Source organism: Prosopis cineraria, unplaced genomic scaffold (assembly GCF_029017545.1).
Source record: "Prosopis cineraria cultivar Desert tree isolate PC_DT_omini unplaced genomic scaffold, ASM2901754v1 PC7, whole genome shotgun sequence".
Taxonomy (NCBI): Eukaryota; Viridiplantae; Streptophyta; class Magnoliopsida; order Fabales; family Fabaceae; genus Prosopis; species Prosopis cineraria.
In genome coordinates, this window is record NW_026555338.1 from 26,844,717 (window position 1) to 26,863,606 (window position 18,890).

The 18,890-nt window shown below is 35.2% G+C and overlaps 1 protein-coding gene across 1 annotated transcript; it reads left to right on the forward strand.

The window, feature by feature from the left end:
- The first annotated feature begins 7,029 nt into the window (after positions 1-7,029).
- LOC129315322 (E3 ubiquitin-protein ligase KEG-like) lies at positions 7,030-18,259 on the forward strand. Its single transcript, XM_054958944.1, has 17 exons — positions 7,030-7,111; positions 7,199-8,118; positions 8,900-9,259; positions 9,354-9,584; positions 9,769-9,897; positions 9,992-10,328; positions 10,406-10,563; positions 11,409-11,566; positions 12,302-12,423; positions 12,570-12,704; positions 13,660-13,784; positions 13,937-14,041; positions 14,162-14,395; positions 15,286-15,619; positions 15,696-15,884; positions 15,988-16,293; positions 16,694-18,259. Exons 2-17 carry the CDS (start codon positions 7,403-7,405, stop codon positions 17,906-17,908), a joined length of 4,854 nt encoding a protein of 1,617 aa, XP_054814919.1. The 5' UTR covers positions 7,030-7,111; positions 7,199-7,402; the 3' UTR covers positions 17,909-18,259.
- The last annotated feature ends 631 nt before the right edge of the window (positions 18,260-18,890 follow it).

Genomic DNA, 18,890 nt, shown 5'->3' on the forward strand with positions numbered 1-18,890 from the left:
TATTTTTTATTAAAGATTTTAAATTTTATCATACATATTTCTAAATTATAAATTTTAAACAATGTATCGTCAATATCAATGAATATATATATATATATATATATATATGCACGCAACGAGGGACACAATTATAATTTTAGTAGGATTTGTTTTTTTTTTTTTTGAATGGAAACTGAATACCATAACAAGCTAGGAGAACAAAGACAAAATCAACAAGAACAAACAGGAAAAAAGACCAAAAAAATCTACACTCTTTCATTGACTTCCAACTCTAGGTTAGGAGATGCATGATGATTACAGAAGCTAGAACTATTAACTGTACTGCGAGACAACCTAGCAAGCAAATCAACATTCCGGTTCTGCTCTTTACCTATGTAGTTAAAAATAATACAACATTTTCTAAAGATGAAAACCTTAACTTCATCAACCAAGTTCTTTAAAAGAATAATTATAATCACAGCCATTCAAAACAAAATCAATGGCATCTAAGCTATCAGAGAACATTTGTATCTTATGTAAACCTTTCACCAATATAAATGTAATCTCTATGTGATACCAATAAATTCTGCAACCACCAAAGGAATTGATGATAATTTTTCAGCTGAAATCATAAATCTAGTTAGCATTATTGTCTCATAGGGTTTCTTCACATCCATTGCTACTATTTTCCCTAACAAAGCCATCACCATCAAGCTTGAAAAACTCTACTCCATCAAATTGGGTCTCATCCAACCTATTACTTGTTTTAAACAATTAACTATTATTTGTGAGATCCTTATCAATACACGCTCTTAACAGACTAGATCTACCATTACTAGGTACAATTGTTTGCTGTGAGCCAAATAAAATATTATAATGATTAACCCAAATGCCCCAACAAATGTAACCAAAGAGAGTAGCCCAAGAAATTTTCCTAATATAGGCTTGTCTAGCTTCATGTTTCAAGCTCCACTTGACCCATTTAGCTCCCTGCAAGGAGAAGAAGATTCCCTGAACCTTATCTTTAAGGACAGATTTCCAACGATCTTTAGCATTAACACAATCCCTAAGAAGATGCATTCAATTCTCTATTTGGTTGCAACCTATCGGGCATCTATCATTATCCTGAATACCCCTCTTTTTTCACAACTCCACAAGGTGAGCTCTTCTATGTATAAATAGCCATAATAATTTTACCTTCTTCGAAACCGACCATCTCCAAAGTAGCTTCTAGACATTGTCTTATCATTGGTGCACACATGCAATTAAAAAATTATAGGCATATTTGATAGTAAAAGACCCATTATAAAAAAATTTCAAAAATATTTATCCTCTCCTTTCTCCTAACAAGGTGAGTGCATTCTAGTCAAATAGTCAACAACACTAGAGTCAAACTAGCCTCTCAACTTAGAATCTATCCCAATCGCCATTTGCCGTCACATAGTCAACTACCTTATCATCCTTGTTGACAAAATTTTTATAACCCTAAACCAAATCAATTAAAGGAACATTCATATCAGACCAGTTGTCAACCCAAAAAGAAATGGTATGACCATTTTCAATTTTTTGCCCAACACCTCCTTTAAATTTTTCCCATACCTCACATATATTGCACTAAGTAAGAGAAGTTTTTGTTTTTTTCTTGATAACCAAATTTCCCTTAACAACATACCTGTACTTACTTCTAAGAACATCAACCCACAAAGTCTTCTTCTCAGTAGAAGCTTTCAACAAAGTTTCATCACAAAAGCTTCATTTTGCTTTCTCATATTCTTGATATTGAAGCCCCCATTAGATTTATCTTTCAAAATTTGTTCCAAAGGAATCAATTGAAGATTCTAATTTTCCTCTATATGGCCCCGAAAGAAGCTTCTGCTATACTTCTCTATCTCATTCACCAGTTTTTTTAGTAGAAGCAAAGTTTGTATATGGTAAGATGGCAAAGCAGATAGCATTGCCTTAATAAGGGTCATACTTTTTGCTTTGTTTAAAATTTTTCCCTCACATCTACTAAGTCTTTTTTTTTTGTGTCTTTTCAAGAATGAGAGCGAAGTGCACATAAGAAGCCCCTCATGTAAAAGTAGGATCCCAGAATATATTCCTAGATCACACGTTAGGCTAACTCCCATCCATCTACTTGAATTTTAGGCCCGTGAGAAATGAACATTACTAGAATAACACATCTTTGTTTTTGTATTATTCATAGTTTGGCCAGAAGGTTTGCAAAACTAAGTCACACATTCTAGCAACACATCTACTTGATTAGATGAAGCCTCTTGAAAGAGAATTAGGTCACCAGCAGAAAACAAATGAGATAAGGAGGTCCATCTTTACAAAGCTCAATAGGAGTCCACTACTTATCCTCCACTTCATCCCTAATAACATGGCTTAACCTCTCTACACAAAAGGTAAAGATATATGAAGAGATGAGGTCTCCTTGTCTACTGCCACGAGAAGGGTGAAAGCATCAGTAAGGGAACCATTCCATAGAACCTGGATTAAAGTAGTGGTAATACAAGCCATAACCAACTGAGAATATTCTTCTAAAAGGCCCACTTATCTTAAAATGTCATAAATGAAAGCCCATTCTGATTTATTATAAGTTTTTTTTCAATTCTACCTTCACAGCCATCCAACCTTTATTACCTTTTTTACTCTTTATGGAATGAACAATCTCTTGTGTAATTATAATATTATTACTGCTTTGTCATCTTGCAATGACACTACATTAATAATGCCTAATGAGTTTATCCATTACCCTTTGATGTCTTTTGCTAATAATATTGGACTCCACTTTGTAGCTAACATTACACAAAGAGATGGGTATAAAATCTCTTATTTGCTCAAGTTTCTCAACCTTTGAAATTAAATGTAAGTGGGTTAAATTTAGTTCTCGAATCTGACCTAGGTTATTAAAAACATCCTTGACCACTTGGCAAATAGAACTCCCTAAGACACTGCAGTATTCATGGAAGAAAAAAACTTAGATACCATCTAGATCTAAAACTTTGAAAGGTCCCATATCAAAGGCAACTTCCTCAATTTCCTCATTGCAAACCTCTGCCATTAACATCTTGTAGTCATCTTGCCCAAGTCTTGGAAAGTTGCTCCAGGAAATAACTGGTTAAAAGGAGGTTTGTTGGCTCTGAAGAATTCTTTATAATAATTTTAGTAGGATTAACCATGAAGCGATTGAATACCATGTTACGCTTAGTTCTCTTTTTTTTTTTTTAAAAAAAGGGACTAAGCCGTTGTTCAATTTTTTATTTTTAAAATAAAATAAAAGGAAAATATGTTTAATTATATTAATTTCAAAATAATTTTGAATTAAAAAAATTGATCAATAATAATAATCATCATCAGTAATTAGTTGTGATAGTTCATGATATGTTAGTCTGTGATAATCAATTGAGGAATAAAATACTTCTAATTAAATTAGCTGGGTACCCATATGAGGTTATTTTTATGTTAGTGTGTGATAATCAATCTAAAATGCTTGTTTTCTTATGAAATTTTTTGAAACGTACTAAAACAGAAAACCCTAATGTTTGATCTACTCACTTATTAGAGTATCACTTATTTATATATATTTGTGTGTGTATGTATAAGGTAGGATGATGCGTCACATTATGATTAATTTGTTAGTGCGAGATCATTATATTTTTTAATATCAAATCACTGTTAAATAAGAAGAATATTTTAGTAAGGGGACAACTTAAATGCTTAACATTATATACTTAAAGTGCTCGTATTCAATTAAATTAAGACACTTTGATGTTTTATGAATTATTTATTTCATAATAATTTTTTGTTATTAATTAAATTGACACATTAAAATTCATATATTATGATTCTATTAGATATAAATATATAAATATATAAAGCTAAATACATAAGTCTTATCCTATCTTTTGGTAATCTTCTTATCCAAACTTATAATTCAAGGATCTTTTGGGTGTTTTAAATTTTGGTCCGTATGTCCAAAATCCAAATATTTTAGCCTCTTCATACTTTTGACCAATTTTAAGGATAAAATTAACACTTTAACTTTGTAGAAAAAAAGCACTTACCAAAATCAGTAACTTTCATGTGAATAAAATTAGTGCCCATTTTTGCCAGCACTAACTTTATCTCACCAAAGCAACAAGTATTTGTTGTAATAGATGTAACATGTACATTACTCACATAAATAGGTACATTATTTATCTAGAAACAAAAAGCCTTAATGCCTGACCAATTATTTTTTTTTAATTTGATCAAAAGTAACAAAAAATATTATTTTTGCTTTATAAAATGAAATAAAATAAAGTTGCGTTTCCTTTTCAAACATTATGAAACAGGGCAAAGAAACTTTAACACCACCGTCCATGAGAGAAAAGAAGCTTGCATTGGAACAATGACCAAGTATGCCTAAAAGTATAAAATAATCTGTCCCTTTCTACTGTTGACCTAAAGCATAATATATTGATAAAATAAATAAATTATACGAATCTCTTCTAAATTATATTTTCTATTAAAATATGTATATTATTTTATTTTATTTTTCATTACAATATTTTTCACTAGCATAGATAGAAGGTTAATTAGTCTTACATTTAAGTTAATGTAAGTATTTCAATTAAAAATTGCATTGAAGCAGTAATTAAAATGAATGTTTGTATATGCTTTAAAATAAAAAGAATATGGGCATGATTTAAATAAATTTTTAAAAATAAGCAAAAATAATTATATATAATGTTAGTACTTATAATTACTAGAATATAATATGAAATAAATTTCTCATAAATTAATGAATTTTTCTGGGGCCATCAACTGATAAATTCACTCTACATTTTTGGAAAAAGTCATTACTCACCCGAATAACATTTATAAAGACTAGAGAATGAGAATGAATGCAACGTAGAAATAACATTTTCTTACTTATTGTTGACATTATCCTTCTATAATCTTGTTCACGGTTAAACACTGCATCCTTGATGTATGAAAAAAAATACTTTTTAAAAAAGAAATACAAAATGTACACATCTCTTTTTCCTTTTAAATATATTTTTCCTTTTCCTTGTTAGAAAATCAATTTTTCATATACTTCATCCGTTGAAAAACGTAAGATATTTTTAATCAAATTTTACCCCCAATAAAATGATTACCTACTTTCAAACTAACTCTATCTTTTCATATTTACTCCTATTAAATTTCCTATAATAAATATAAAGTCACTATCAATAGGGATACTTTTAGAAAAAAGATAATAATTACACATCAAAAAATTAAAAATACCTTACATTTTTTAACATTCAATTCTTTAAATTTTTTTATTTTTAAATTGAGGAAGTACTAAATATAGCTAAATATGGATACTTCTTTCAGGAAATATTCATATCTTGATTTGAATGTTATAAGGCGCTAACTTATTTCATTAGACCCAATTACATTGGTAATGTAGTTGTTATGATATTTTTTTAGTTTGAAAAAAATATGGAAACTCTTTTTTTTTTTTTTCACAGTGCTAGACTAACTATATTAAAACTCAAGCATAGCCATGTTACCTCCCGGCCATTAAAGTTACCACTTTAGGCCTCATAAGAAATTTAAGAATAATTTATTTGTATGAGGGCACTTGTTGATTATTCCTCTTAGAAATTAATTAATATCGTGATTTTAATTATAGTATAATATGCTGAGAATACTATATGATATATTATTTATTGTTTCTATTAATAAGATCCCATCTAAAGTTGTTAAACTCATAATAAAAATGTAAATTTATATGGCAAACTCGAATCGTAAACTCATAAGAATTTATCTCTATTAACAGATAATTATTAAAATATGACCGTAATGTAATTTAAATATATTAAAAATATAAATTATTAAAATTAAACACATTTACATTGATAAATTATCATATACAAAACATGAAAGTTTTAAAATAAGGGAATTTATCTTTGGTATTTTTGTTTTTTTATTAATCTTAGTTTTTGCATTTTAATTTTTTTTTTTGAAATCAAGTCCTATGACTTTTATAAATTAAATTTTTTATAGTATAAACTTAACTCGATTAACTCAAAAAAAAAGAGTTTAACAAGCTTAACCAAACTTATATCTTTAGTTCAAATTTATAAATTAGTTGATATGATTTAATAAATTAAAAGTTTAAAAATGATAAACTCAGAGGTAAACTTATAAGTTTAATTGAGTTTATATTTAGTCAAATTTATGAATAAATTGATATAATTTTATAAGTTAAAAACATAAAAATATTAAGTTTAGAGAGTCGACTTGAGAGTTTGAAAACTATAATCCTATCATTCTTTAATTGAAAAGTTACAGGAAAAAATAGCTCCATAAGAAATTTTAAAAATATTGAAATTAACATAAAACCTAGTTTTAATGAAAATTGTATAATTCATAATTTATAATACATAAAGCCTCTATAATAATTTTATCTCAGGTCTCCAATTTTCTTAACATGCCCCAGAAACCCCAGAAGTCGCCTCTCATCGTAATAACCTTCAGCTATCAATGTCAAATGGAATTAAAAAGAAGAAGAAAAAAAAAATGTAAGAAACCACACAAAGATCACACGAGAAGTTACATTTTTTTTTCCCCTCCATAACAAGGAAAAAAAAAACTACGAAGCAGTGTTAATATCCTACTGCAACACCAAAAATTAACTAACTCAGGAGGGGGAGAAAATAAAGGGCGAAACCCATGCATACAAGAAAGCGTCTGCTTCAAGAACATCAGCAACTTCATTGACGGCCCGCAAAATCTCCTGGGCAATCACGATCCACCATGTATTTGATCTTGATAATAATATCAGAATTTTGGCATCATGAGAGTTTAATTTTACCAAACTTTAATTAAATTTATGATTCCTCTTTGACTAAGACATTTTAAAGAAAAATTCTTCTTGTTTTTTTTTTTTGTTTTGGTTAAAAAATTTCTTATGTTTCTACTTCACATTCACAGATGTAAATGCATGACGCAGATTTGGGGACTTAAAAGAATCAAAGTCCAAATATCGCCTAGCTCACGCTGCCTCCTAGTGCCTGCCCACCAAAGTCATAAACTACGGAAAACGGGAAAAAGTAAAGCAAAGACAACCAAAGTTTTCTTCTTTTCTTCCACAGTTTGTTCCCTCTCTCACATCCTTTCTCTTTCTCTCTCTATATTTCTTTCGTCAAAAGTTTATTGATCACTTTCTTTTGAACGACAGCTTCATCCCCCATCAATTTCCTTCTTTCTGTTCATTCATGGATCTACCTTCTCCATCTCATATTGACTTCAATTCTCCATGAAGAAGTCAGTTTGAGCTTAAATTTCGACCAAACAATTTCTGCGTTTGAGCTGTCTCCGTGAAGAAGTCATTTTGAGCTCAAATTTGGATCGGACAATTTCTGGGGGTTCAACTGTTGCGAATATGAAAGTTCCTTGTTGTTCGGTTTGCCAAACGCGGTACAACGAGGAGGAGAGAGTCCCGCTTCTGCTGCAATGCGGGCATGGGTTTTGCAGAGAGTGTTTATCGAGAATGTTCTCGGCATCCCTCGATACGACGTTGCCTTGTCCCAAGTGTCGTCATGTGTCTAATGTCGGGAACTCTGTTCAATCTCTTCGCAAGAACTACGCCGTTCTCGCGCTCATCCACTCAGCTTCGAACGCGTCCCGGTCGAATTTTGACGGTGACTACCCTGACGCTGAGGAAGACGGGGACAATGACGATGACTCAGTCATATTCTGCCCACGTGGGTCCTACACGTCCAGCTCAGGTGGTTGTGGACCAGTGATCGAGGTTGGGGTGCACCGGGAATTAAAATTCCTACGGCGGATAGGTGAGGGGAGGAGGGCTGGAATGGAAACGTGGACGGCGGTGCTCAGTGGAGACGGCAGAAGTGGACAGTGCAGGCACTACGTAGCGGTGAAGAAGGTAGGAATAACAGATGAGATGAACTTGAATTGGGTACGTGTACAACTTGAGAATTTGCGTCGTGCATCGATGTGGTGTAGAAATGTGTGCACGTTTCATGGGGCAATGGAGGTGACTGAGAGTTTGTGTCTTGTGATGGATCGGTGTTATGGATCAGTTCAGTCTGAGATGCAACGCAATGAGCGGAGACTCACTTTGGAGCAAGTCCTAAGGTTTTTGATTTTCTTTCTTTCTTCTTTTGGTATTCATCTAATCAAACTTGTCATGCTTCGTGACGGGACAAAATATAGGAGGATTGTGATGCAAATTTGATTGTTTAATAAAAATTTCATATATGTCCTGGACAGGGCTCCTTTTGTTATATGCTGGTTCTCAATCATGGTCTATGCGTTTTTTATTCCTTTGTAAATTTTTTTTTCTGAGAAACCTGAGGGCAAGAAGTATTTTATTTCAAGTAACAAGCAATAAAGGGGAAGCGAAAAGGATCTCAAGACATGATTGGTTTAATTTCCTCTTCCTCTTCTTCTCTTTCAAGAGGTAATGTAGCTATTCCAAAGGTAGAAGTAGGATGCAGTGCACTGTGGTGAAAACCTAAAGAAAATACTACAATAATACGTCTCTGTTGGTCAATTGTTAATATGTTTCTAGAGGGAAACTATATTTATCAGCCTATTCGGCGGAAGTTAACTTACAGTGGAATGTTTAATATGATAATATCTAAGATTATAAGTTGTAACATTCTGTTGCTTCTATGTGCTGTCAAGTTGTTCAAGTTATCGAGAAACGAAAGAGTTAAATTCTTTTGTGATTTTTGTTTAAAATTTTCTATTTATGAGAAAAAGTACATACGTCGCTTAATTATGTTTTTGTTCATATGATATGGGTAGCATTAAAATCACGTTGATGAAATTTTAGTTCTCTATACTCCCACACATTGCTTTACAGTTGTTCATAACAATGACCAACATTGACATCGTTTTTTGCCAAATATAGGTATGGTGCTGACATTGCACGAGGGGTGACTGAGCTTCACGCTGCAGGTGTTGTTTGCATGAATCTAAAGCCATCCAATCTTCTTCTTGATGCAAATGGTCATGCAGTGGTTTCTGATTATGGACTTGCTGGAATTCTGAAGAAGCCTTCCTGCTGGAAGGCCCAACCAGAGTGTGACTCCTTGAGGATCCATTCATGTATGGAATGTACAATGCTCAGCCCACATTACACCGCTCCTGAGGTTTGGGAGCCTGTGAAGAAGTTGAATTTATTCAGGGCTGATTCAACAGGGGTATCCGCAGAGTCAGATGCTTGGAGTTTTGGTTGTACTTTGGTGGAAATGTGCACGGGTTTTGTTCCGTATGTGGAGAAGTTCATTATTTAAGCAAACTTCGTAAAATTAGTCTTTCCTCTTTTTATATTATTTCTTAAATCGACATATATGCTTGTGCAGTTGGGCAGGTCTAAGTGCGGAGGAAATTTATCAAGCCATTGTCAAGGCACGGAAATTGCCTCCACAGTATGCCAGTATTGTTGGTGGTGGAATACCTAGGGAATTGTGGAAGATGATTGGAGAGTGCTTGCAGTTCAAGCCATCTAAAAGACCTAGTTTCAGTGCAATGTTAGCCACATTTCTTCGCCATTTGCAGGAAATACCACGCAGTCCTGCTGCTATCCCTGATAAGTATGCCTATAAAGTTACTTTGTTTATGGCCTGTAACTTCTATGTAGGTTAATGGTTTCTGATAAAAGAACAAGTGTAAAAGATCATATGTATATACAAAATTACTTGTGTATGTGTAAACTTCAAAGTTGTCATTGATTTTCAGCAACTGCCTTATGTAAGTTATATATTTACATAAATGCAGGGATTCTGTTGAATGCTCTGCGTCAAATGTGCTAGAAGCTTCCCCCCATGCACTTGAATTGAAACTTCCTCAAGATTATGCGAACCATCTTCATCGACTTGTGTCTGAAGGGAATGTTCGGGGTGTTAGGTCAGTAGGGTTTGCAACTGATTTGCTTGAGCTAGCTTTTACTCAAAATCAGGGTCAAATAATTCATTTTCAATAATCTTTCTTTTTTATGCAGAAATCTTCTTGCCAAGGCTGTCTCAGTAAATGGTAGCAACTATATATCTTCTCTATTGGAAGCTCAAAATGCTGGTGGGCAAACTGCTCTTCACTTGGCTTGTAGGCGTGGTAGCGCAGAACTTGTTGAGGCTATTTTGGCATGCAAAGAGGCGGATGTTGATGTCTTGGACAAAGATGGAGTTCCTCCACTTGCTTTTGCTTTAGCAGCAGGATCTCCAGAATGTGTTCGTAGTCTTATCAAAAGAAATGCTAATGTGAGGTCTCGATTAAGAGATGGCTTTGGCCCATCTATTGCTCACATTTGTGCCTATCATGGGCAACCAGAGTGCATGCAAGTAGGTTTTACTTAAATTACACAGAACTTCTTCCTGTCTACTAGAGCTCTATTAATGTAGTTATGGAAAAATCACAGGAACTATTATTGGCTGGAGCTGATCCAAATGCAGTTGACGACCAAGGTGAATCTATTTTGCATAGTGCTGTTGCCAAGAAGTATACAGATTGTGCTCTTGTGATTCTAGAAAATGGGGGCTGCAGATCAATGTCAATCTTAAATTCAAAGAATCTGACGTAAGTGTCAGCATCCCTTGTCAATTTTTATTTTGATCTTAGAATATGCATGCCAGGTGTGTCGATTGGTCTAGAGGTTAAAAAAATTGACATCAATGTCACCTACAAAATAAAAGGCCTGTTTTGGTGACCTTAAACTTGCTTTCTCTAAGATAATATTTATTCCCCCCTTTTTTCCTTCCAATTGCCCTCAGTAGATGATTTTTACACTATCCTCTCACCTATTGGAAAACCAGGAATGATGAAGTGATTATATCCTGTCTATAGAGACAAGTGCAATGATTTCTTCTTGGTCCTTACTTGAGTAAAATAAATACAAAATGCCTTTGAGATTTTATCTAGTGATTTGAAAATTTTTCAAAATAGAGGAGAGGACTGGAATTTGGGTATCTCTAAGAAGGTAGAGCAATTCACCCTTTTATTTATTACAATGGGAGCCATATTATTAATTATTTTTTTATCAGCTTCCTAGAAATTCATTAGTCCTTGATCTGTTGAGCTTAGTAGTTATAAAAGAAGAAAAAGAATTAACATTCAATTATAATCCAATTTTTAAGAGGGTTATTAGGTTGCTGGAATTCCTTGTTGAGTCATCTAATCTTAATTGTTTGCTGTCCCTGAATTCATCTTTTGGCATAAATAGTCTACTGGTTAGTTTAGCACCACGCTGGAGATAAACAAGTAACTTTACTTGCAAAGTAGCATGCGTATTAAAGTCATCCATTATGGAGTGACAGTTCCCAGTTTTAAATGGCGAAATTATTCACTTGTTTGCTACATGCTTGAGTTTACATTAGTTTCACTTGAAGACTTGACTGGATATTTCTTCTCTTTTAATGTTGCAGACCATTGCACTTGTGTGTGGAAACATGGAACGTAGCTATTGTGAAAAAATGGGTGGAAGTTGCAACTTCTGATGAGATTGCTGAAGCAATTGACATACCAAATCCCATTGGCACTGCATTGTGCATGGCAGCTGCATCTAAGAAAGATTGTGCAATTGGTATAAGGAAATTGGACAATTCCTCACCAGCTGACCAGCAATTTAAATACCTGGCTTCTTTTATTTAAAACTGTTGTTACACTTTTCTCTTTGTGCGCTATTATTTTGGCTCATTGTACCTTCATCTGAATAGGTTGGTTCTGATAGCTTACTTAAGTTATTAATAGCATGTAGAACACTTGTGCTTCCAAGCTGCTATAGTGTATAATACGTTAGTGTGCAAGCTACATGAACATGTAGCACATAATTTTAAAAATCTCAAAAGTATAATTGATAATGATTATTGTATTTGTGCTTAAATGCATGTGAGAAAGAATCAAACTCATATTTAGAGAAGCTTCATAACAACAACATAATCATCACACATAAATGGCCATATCATGTTTTTGCATGGAATTTCTGGTTTTGTGCCGCTATAACTTATATATCTAGGGGTAAAGCAAAACTTTTGAGGTTCAAATGGTTTTTAAATTTCCTAGAAGCAAACATGATACGTGTCATTATAACATGTTCCTGCTGTTCACTTGTATGGGAGTTGAGGCATTCACATGATCTATATATTATATCACAGTGTAATTATTTCCCTCATTTTGATCATGTTTGATGTGTGCCCTTGAGTTGATGCATGTTCTGCCTTTTCATCTTCAGCTGTTCAAATATTGATTTGAGTGACATTTTCCCCTCTTTTCTACAATAGCTGAATGGTCTGGTCTTGCTTTTCCACATTGAATGCAGAGGGGAGGGAACTGGTTCGAATATTGCTTGCTGCAGGTGCTGACCCATCTGCTCAAGATTCACAGTATGGGCGTACAGCTTTGCATACAGCTGTCATATCTAATGATGTTGAGTTGGTTAAGGTAAGTGATTCATGTTCTTGCTAAATAAAATGAACAAGTAACTAATACTGGTTGGTAGGTATGCACTGGTTTTTGGAGGGTTGAATAAGCTGTGCACACTTAGTACTGTATTCTAATATAATTTTTGTTTTTGGGGGTTTAACTAGGTCATCCTTGCTGCTGGTGTTGATGTGAACATTCGTAATGAGCAAAATAGTACACCTCTTCACTTGGCTTTAGCCAAGGGAGCAAAGTCATGTGTTAAATTGCTCCTATCTGCTGGGGCGAATTGCAATTTGCAGGTATTCATTCAATGTCCCAATTCCCAGTATCTGCTGTTTTGTCATGCATAAACATGTTCATTTTCTTGACCAAGATGTTGCTTTTGGTCAGAGATGTGGCATTCTTTCCTTGTTTTTTAGACTTTATTAAATTCTCTTTCTATTTGTCTATAATATATTAGAAATTGGCCTTTAATATATCTCTTATTTATTGCTCATATGAATCTATGACACGGGCCCACTTCATTATGAGTATTTGCAGTAAATTTTTGTTTGAGTGTTAACAAACGTAAGTAGATTTCTCTCTAGAAGACATGGAAATGAGATGTTAACTTTATTACTGTGTTGATACAGTTGACTTCTCTGGAGCAGGTTGTGATCTCTAATAGAATATTATCTGTTGCTATTATGACTTTCTTTTCATAGATAGCAGATTTATTTCAAAGGAATGGAAGAAATATGAGTTGCGTTGAAGTATTTTCCTAAGAACAAAATCAAGAATAGAAAAGAGAAGTTAGAAATGCAGCAGCCCAAACCATTTAAATGTCTAATAAACACCCTTGAAGAAACCATGCACTGAATGCCAAAGGGAGGCCACAAAAGTCAGACTATCCCGTAAAGCATCTAAAGATTGTAATGGGCATATAGCATAAATTTCCCCCCTTCTTTTTCTGTCCAAGCCCTTCTAATTGTATGAAGAACTTCTTGATATCTAATTGGGAGACTCAATTCTGACCAAAATCCCTGAATAACAGTTCCAAAGGCATATTTTATACAGCTTCTTTGCAATGTATTAATAACATGGGTCTGTTTTTTGGACTAGCCACTAGACAAGCAAATGACATAGACATTAGGTGACAAATCTGTGTTGGACCTAAGAATCTGCAACATGTAATTTGATTAATTCCCCATCCAGATAAAAGATTTCAATATCAAAGAAATTTTAATGTTATTTATATTGTTAATTTTGTTTCAGGATGATGATGGTGACAATGCTTTGCACAAAGCAGCAAAAGCAGCAAAATTGGCACGTGAAAACCTTGACTGGCTCATTGTTATGCTAAGAAATCCTGATGCTGATGTTCACGTTAGAAACCACAGGCAAGTAAAAGTCAAAGCTTTACGTGTCTGAGAACTAATGAGAATCCAGTAAATTAGGCATGTTAATTATTATTGCTTACTTCCCATAAACAAATTAGGCTCTTTGAGTACTTATATCCTCCTGTGACTGATAAGTCTATGTTTTTTGACAGTGGAAGGACACTACGTGACATATTGCAGGCCCTTCCCCGGGAATGGATATCTGAGGATCTGATGGAGGCACTTATGTATAGAGGAGTTCATCTAACTCCTACAATGTGAGGGAAAGAATTAATTCTTTCATATTTTATTTATTTTTAGTTCATGGCAATAAATGTATTCTCTATTCATATTCAACTAGTATGTATTATAGTTTCTTTAGTTCATATTATATCTAGGTTTGAAATGGGAGATTGGGTGAAATTCAAAAGAAATGTCACTACTCCCACTTATGGGTGGCAAGGTGCTAGCTCAAAGAGCGTTGGCTTTGTTCAAAATGTTCAAGGCAGAGACAATCTCATAGTTTCATTTTGTTCTGGAGATGCTCATGTTTTAGCAAATGAAGTTGTGAAAGTCATTCCATTAGACAGGGGCCAACATGTACAGCTTAAATCAGAGGTTAAAGAGCCCAGGTATAGCTTTGCATTAATTCTACTTACAGCAGGTCTGTGGTTTCTAATCCTTTTATCTCTTGCTGTGATTGATGGGATTCAAAGATGGACACTCACTGACCTCCTGCTTGCTTTGTGAAGATCTGTAAAAGTGATAGAATTAACAGAGCTGGAACTTGAAATGGCATACAATGCAGTAATGTCATGAAAGAGAATTAACAGAGCAGTAATGAAATTGGTACAACATAGATTATTAATTCTGTCACTTCTGATCCATCAGAAGACGACATGCGATAAATCACCCTGGCTTAAACTTCATATCTCTTTTCTTTTTTTCCCGTGTGTGTGTGTGAGTGTTTTAGATGTAGCATGCTTTGTGGAATTATGGAAGGGTTTCTTTAATCTTTATTTGTTTACCTAGAGAGTTATTTGTCTAGTTTGAGATTTATTCCTGTCCTGCTACTGCATTTTTGTCCTTTTAACAGCTTACATTTTGCGATTTGGTAAACATGCATCATTATTTGCTTGAAGCATATGATAATAGTAAAACCTATATGTAGAACAAACCAGGAAAGGTGAAAACATAGTATTTATTTAAAATAGAGCTTTCCAGTGCCTTGAAATGACTAGCTGAGAAATATGCCTAAAGATGCCAATGGCTGGAGTTTGGACAGCAAAATAAGGCCATGGTGACAGGCATATATATTAAGAAAATTGTGAGGGAAAAACTCTTGTTGAATACGGAAGCATTTTGTTCTAGCTCTTGTTTCAGTTAACGGAAACAGTTGCAGAGGATGACACTTGTTTAACTATTGAAACTCTGTTAACCGGTTTCTCATTTATGGGCATATGCTTACAACCCTTGCTGTTTTTGTATTCTTCTATGATATTTGGTTGATTGTCTTTGTTAGGTTTGGATGGCGTGAACAGTCTCGTAACAGCATAGGCACAGTATTATGCATTGATGATGATGGAATCCTACGGGTTGGGTTTCCTGGAGCATCCAGAGGATGGAAAGCTGACCCAGCAGAGATGGAACGGGTTGAGGAATTCAAGGTTGGAGACTGGGTTCGTATTCGTCCAACTCTTACTTCTACAAAGCATGGGTTAGGATCTGTGACACCAGGAAGCATTGGTATTGTATCTTCTATCAGACCAGACAGTAGCCTGCTGATAGAACTCAGCTATCTTCCGACTCCATGGCATTGTGAACCGGAAGAGGTTGAGCATGTTGCTCCTTTCAGGGTAAGAAATAGACTGACTTGTTTGCCCTTTATGGCACATTTGGTTTGCCATAGCATTAACACAGTTGATCTTACAGATTGGAGATCGGGTATGTGTGAAGCGATCAGTTGCAGAACCTAGATGTGCTTGGGGAGGTGAGACACATCATAGTGTTGGAAGAATCTGTGAGATTGAGGATGATGGTCTCTTAATAATTGATATACCAAACCGACCAATACCATGGCAAGCTGATCCATCTGATATGGAGAAGCTAGAAAATTTTAAGGTGGTGATTCTTTCTGTTGGCCATTTTCTGCTATTCGTTCTTTTATTTGTCTGTTGTAAGATGCATCATTAATGTCTTCCCTTCGTACATTGCTGAAGAGCAGGTTGGAGATTGGGTCAAAGTAAAATCTTCAGTGTCTTCCCCAAGATATGGATGGGAGGATGTTACTAGAAACTGTATTGGATTAATTCATAGCTTGGAGGAAGATGGCGATGTGGGTATTGCTTTCTGCTTCAGAAGTAGACCTTTTTGTTGCTCTGTCACTGATGTAGAGAAAGTGCCCCCTTTGGAAGCAGGGCAAGAAATTCACATGATGCCATCTGTTACTCAACCTCGACTTGGATGGTCAAATGAATCACCAGCTACTGTTGGAAAAATAGTGACAATTGACATGGATGGTGCTCTCAATGTAAGCTTACTAGTTAAGCTTCTAAATTGTGCAAGACATCATGCTTAAAATGAGTCTAACCATATTGAGTTCTGGAGTATCATTGAAAATCATACTTAAACAGGATCTATTACTACTATATTTAGCTGTTCAATGATAGGCGCCATCGACTTGGCTCTAGAGCAATGACTTTCGTCTTGTGAGATTAAGTCCTGGCATTTTAAGAAAACCATTGCTGATTTAGCCTTGCCAACACGCTTTTCATGTCTCTCCATTTGATATTACATGTAGGTGGTGAATATATTGCCACTGCTGCTATTACAAATGCTAAACTTAAAATAAGCATTTTCATCGACATGGGTATAGATTACCCCACTTAATTATCATAGTTGAAAAAGTTATTGTGCTGAATCTTTTGTAGGTGAGAGTCACAGGCAGGCAGAGCTTGTGGAAAGTTTCTCCTGGAGATATAGAACGACTTTCAGGATTTGAAGTGGGTGATTGGGTACGTTCAAAACCAAACATAGGAACCAGACCAAGTTATGATTGGAATGGTGCTGTGAAGGATGGTATAGCAGTTGTACACTGTGTACAGGATTCTGGATACTTGGAGTTGGCTTGCTGTTTTCGTAAAGTGAGGTACTTCGCTCATTATACAGATGTTGAAAAGGTCCCTTGCTTTAAAGTAGGGCAGCATGTTAGGTTCCGAAGTGGCTTAGTTGAACCAAGGTGGGGCTGGAGAGGTGCTCAGGCTGAATCTCGAGGTGTTATAACCAGCATTCACGCTGATGGAGAAGTAAGGGTATTGTTCTTTGGTTTGCCAGGTTTGTGGCAAGGAGATCCTGCAGACCTTGTGATTGAGCAGATGTTTGAAGTAGGGGAGTGGGTAATGTTGAAAGATAATGCAAATAAATGGAAATCCATTGGACCAGGCAGCATTGGCATTGTACAAGGAATAGAGTTTAATGGTGATGAATGGGACGGAAGCACTTGTGTTGGCTTTTGTGGGGAGCAAGAAAGTTGGGTTGGACCAACTTCCCATCTTGAAAAAGTTGACAAACTCTTCATTGGGCAGGAGGTTAGAGTTAAACAATTTGTAAAGAATCCAAGATTTGGGTGGGCGGGGCACGCTCATGCTGACATTGGAACCATATCAGCAATTGATGCTGATGGAAAGCTTCGAATATACACTCCACCAGGATCAAAAGCATGGATGCTGGACCCATCAGAAGTAGAATTAGTGGCAGAGGAGGAGATACAAATTGGAGATTGGGTGAAGGTTAGAGCATCAGTTTCAACCCCAACCCATCAGTGGGGAGAAGTGGGTCAATCAAGCATTGGGGTGGTACATCGAATGGAAGGCGAAGATCTGTGGGTGTCATTCTGTTTCATGGAGAGACTATGGCTTTGTAAGGCATGGGAAATGGAAAGGGTGAGACCATTCAAAATCAGTGACAAGGTAAGGATCAGAGATGGACTTGTTAGTCCAAGGTGGGGATGGGGAATGGAGACACATGCTAGCAAAGGAGAGGTGGTAGGGGTTGATGCTAACGGAAAACTAAGGGTAAAATTCAGGTGGAGGGAAGGGAAACCCTGGGTAGGAGACCCTGCTGATATTGTCCTTGATGAGAAGTGATCTGAAATGAGAGAATCTTTTACGCATCAACTTGCTTCTATTTTTTAGCTCTTGAGCCCGTTTTCTGGGCTTGAGCTTGTACAGACTTCTAGAGCTTTACTCTCATTTTAGGCAGATGTCTGTGAATATCTTTACTAGGTTAGAATGCCATTGGTCAGGATAGTGGTGAAAAGGAATTGAGTATTTGGAGATTCAGAGGCAGCCAATGGAAAATTGGCTGTTGGCTATTCATATGCAGTATTCTCAGGTCTCAGCCAAAGCGCTTCTCAGATTATGAGGTATATATAATTATTCATATTTTTTGTACAGCCAGCACTCTACAATCAACTTAAATGCATCTTGTTTTTGCCACTGATCTTTCTTCACGATGCTATTAAAGATTCCATTATGCAGCGCCTGCTCGCAAATGCAGATATAATAATCCCACTGTGTCTGTAATGCCGAATGTTCTTCATTTTTTAAGTATCTCTGTTTGAACTGGTAAACCAAGGTTCTTAAGAATCAGATATGTAGTTGACTGCATCACAATGGGGAAATGTATTTAATCTAACAGAAAATTCTCATTAGGAACCAAGTTTAAGGAAAATGGGAGTTTTTCTGGCGCAACTTGCACAATAAAATATTTTCAAAAGAAATATAAATAACAGAGATGAATAATGAGTAAGGGCATTTGCTCCATTTAGTCTGAGACTCGGTCAGGACGTTGTTGGAATTGGAGAAATCCTCCACTTCTAAGTTTTGATTAATTTCTTTAATAGTTTGGCAAAAGTTGAGAACTATCCTGTGAGCACATGTCTTGGCGTAGATTCAGGTCTTGTGTTCTTAGCATCGTGCGAACTTGAAAGCCCAACAATTTATAATCTTCATGTCCTAACGTTTAGATAATTTTACATCAGATTTTACGACTGGCTTTATAATTAGTACCTCAGACAGATAAAAACTAATTTGCGAAATGATAGCCTTCACATCGCCCGCTGAAGGG

What these genes read in the sequence shown, in the direction of transcription:
- LOC129315322 (XM_054958944.1), top strand. Translation starts at nt 7,403, where the DNA reads ATGAAAGTTCCTTGTTGTTCGGTTTGCCAAACGCGGTACAACGAGGAG. An exon ending in TTAAATTCAAAGAATCTGAC is followed by an intron (nt 10,564 to 11,408) that starts GTAAGTGTCAGC and finishes TTAATGTTGCAG; the next exon opens with ACCATTGCACTTGTGTGTGG. An exon ending in TAAGAAAGATTGTGCAATTG is followed by an intron (nt 11,567 to 12,301) that starts GTATAAGGAAAT and finishes CATTGAATGCAG; the next exon opens with AGGGGAGGGAACTGGTTCGA.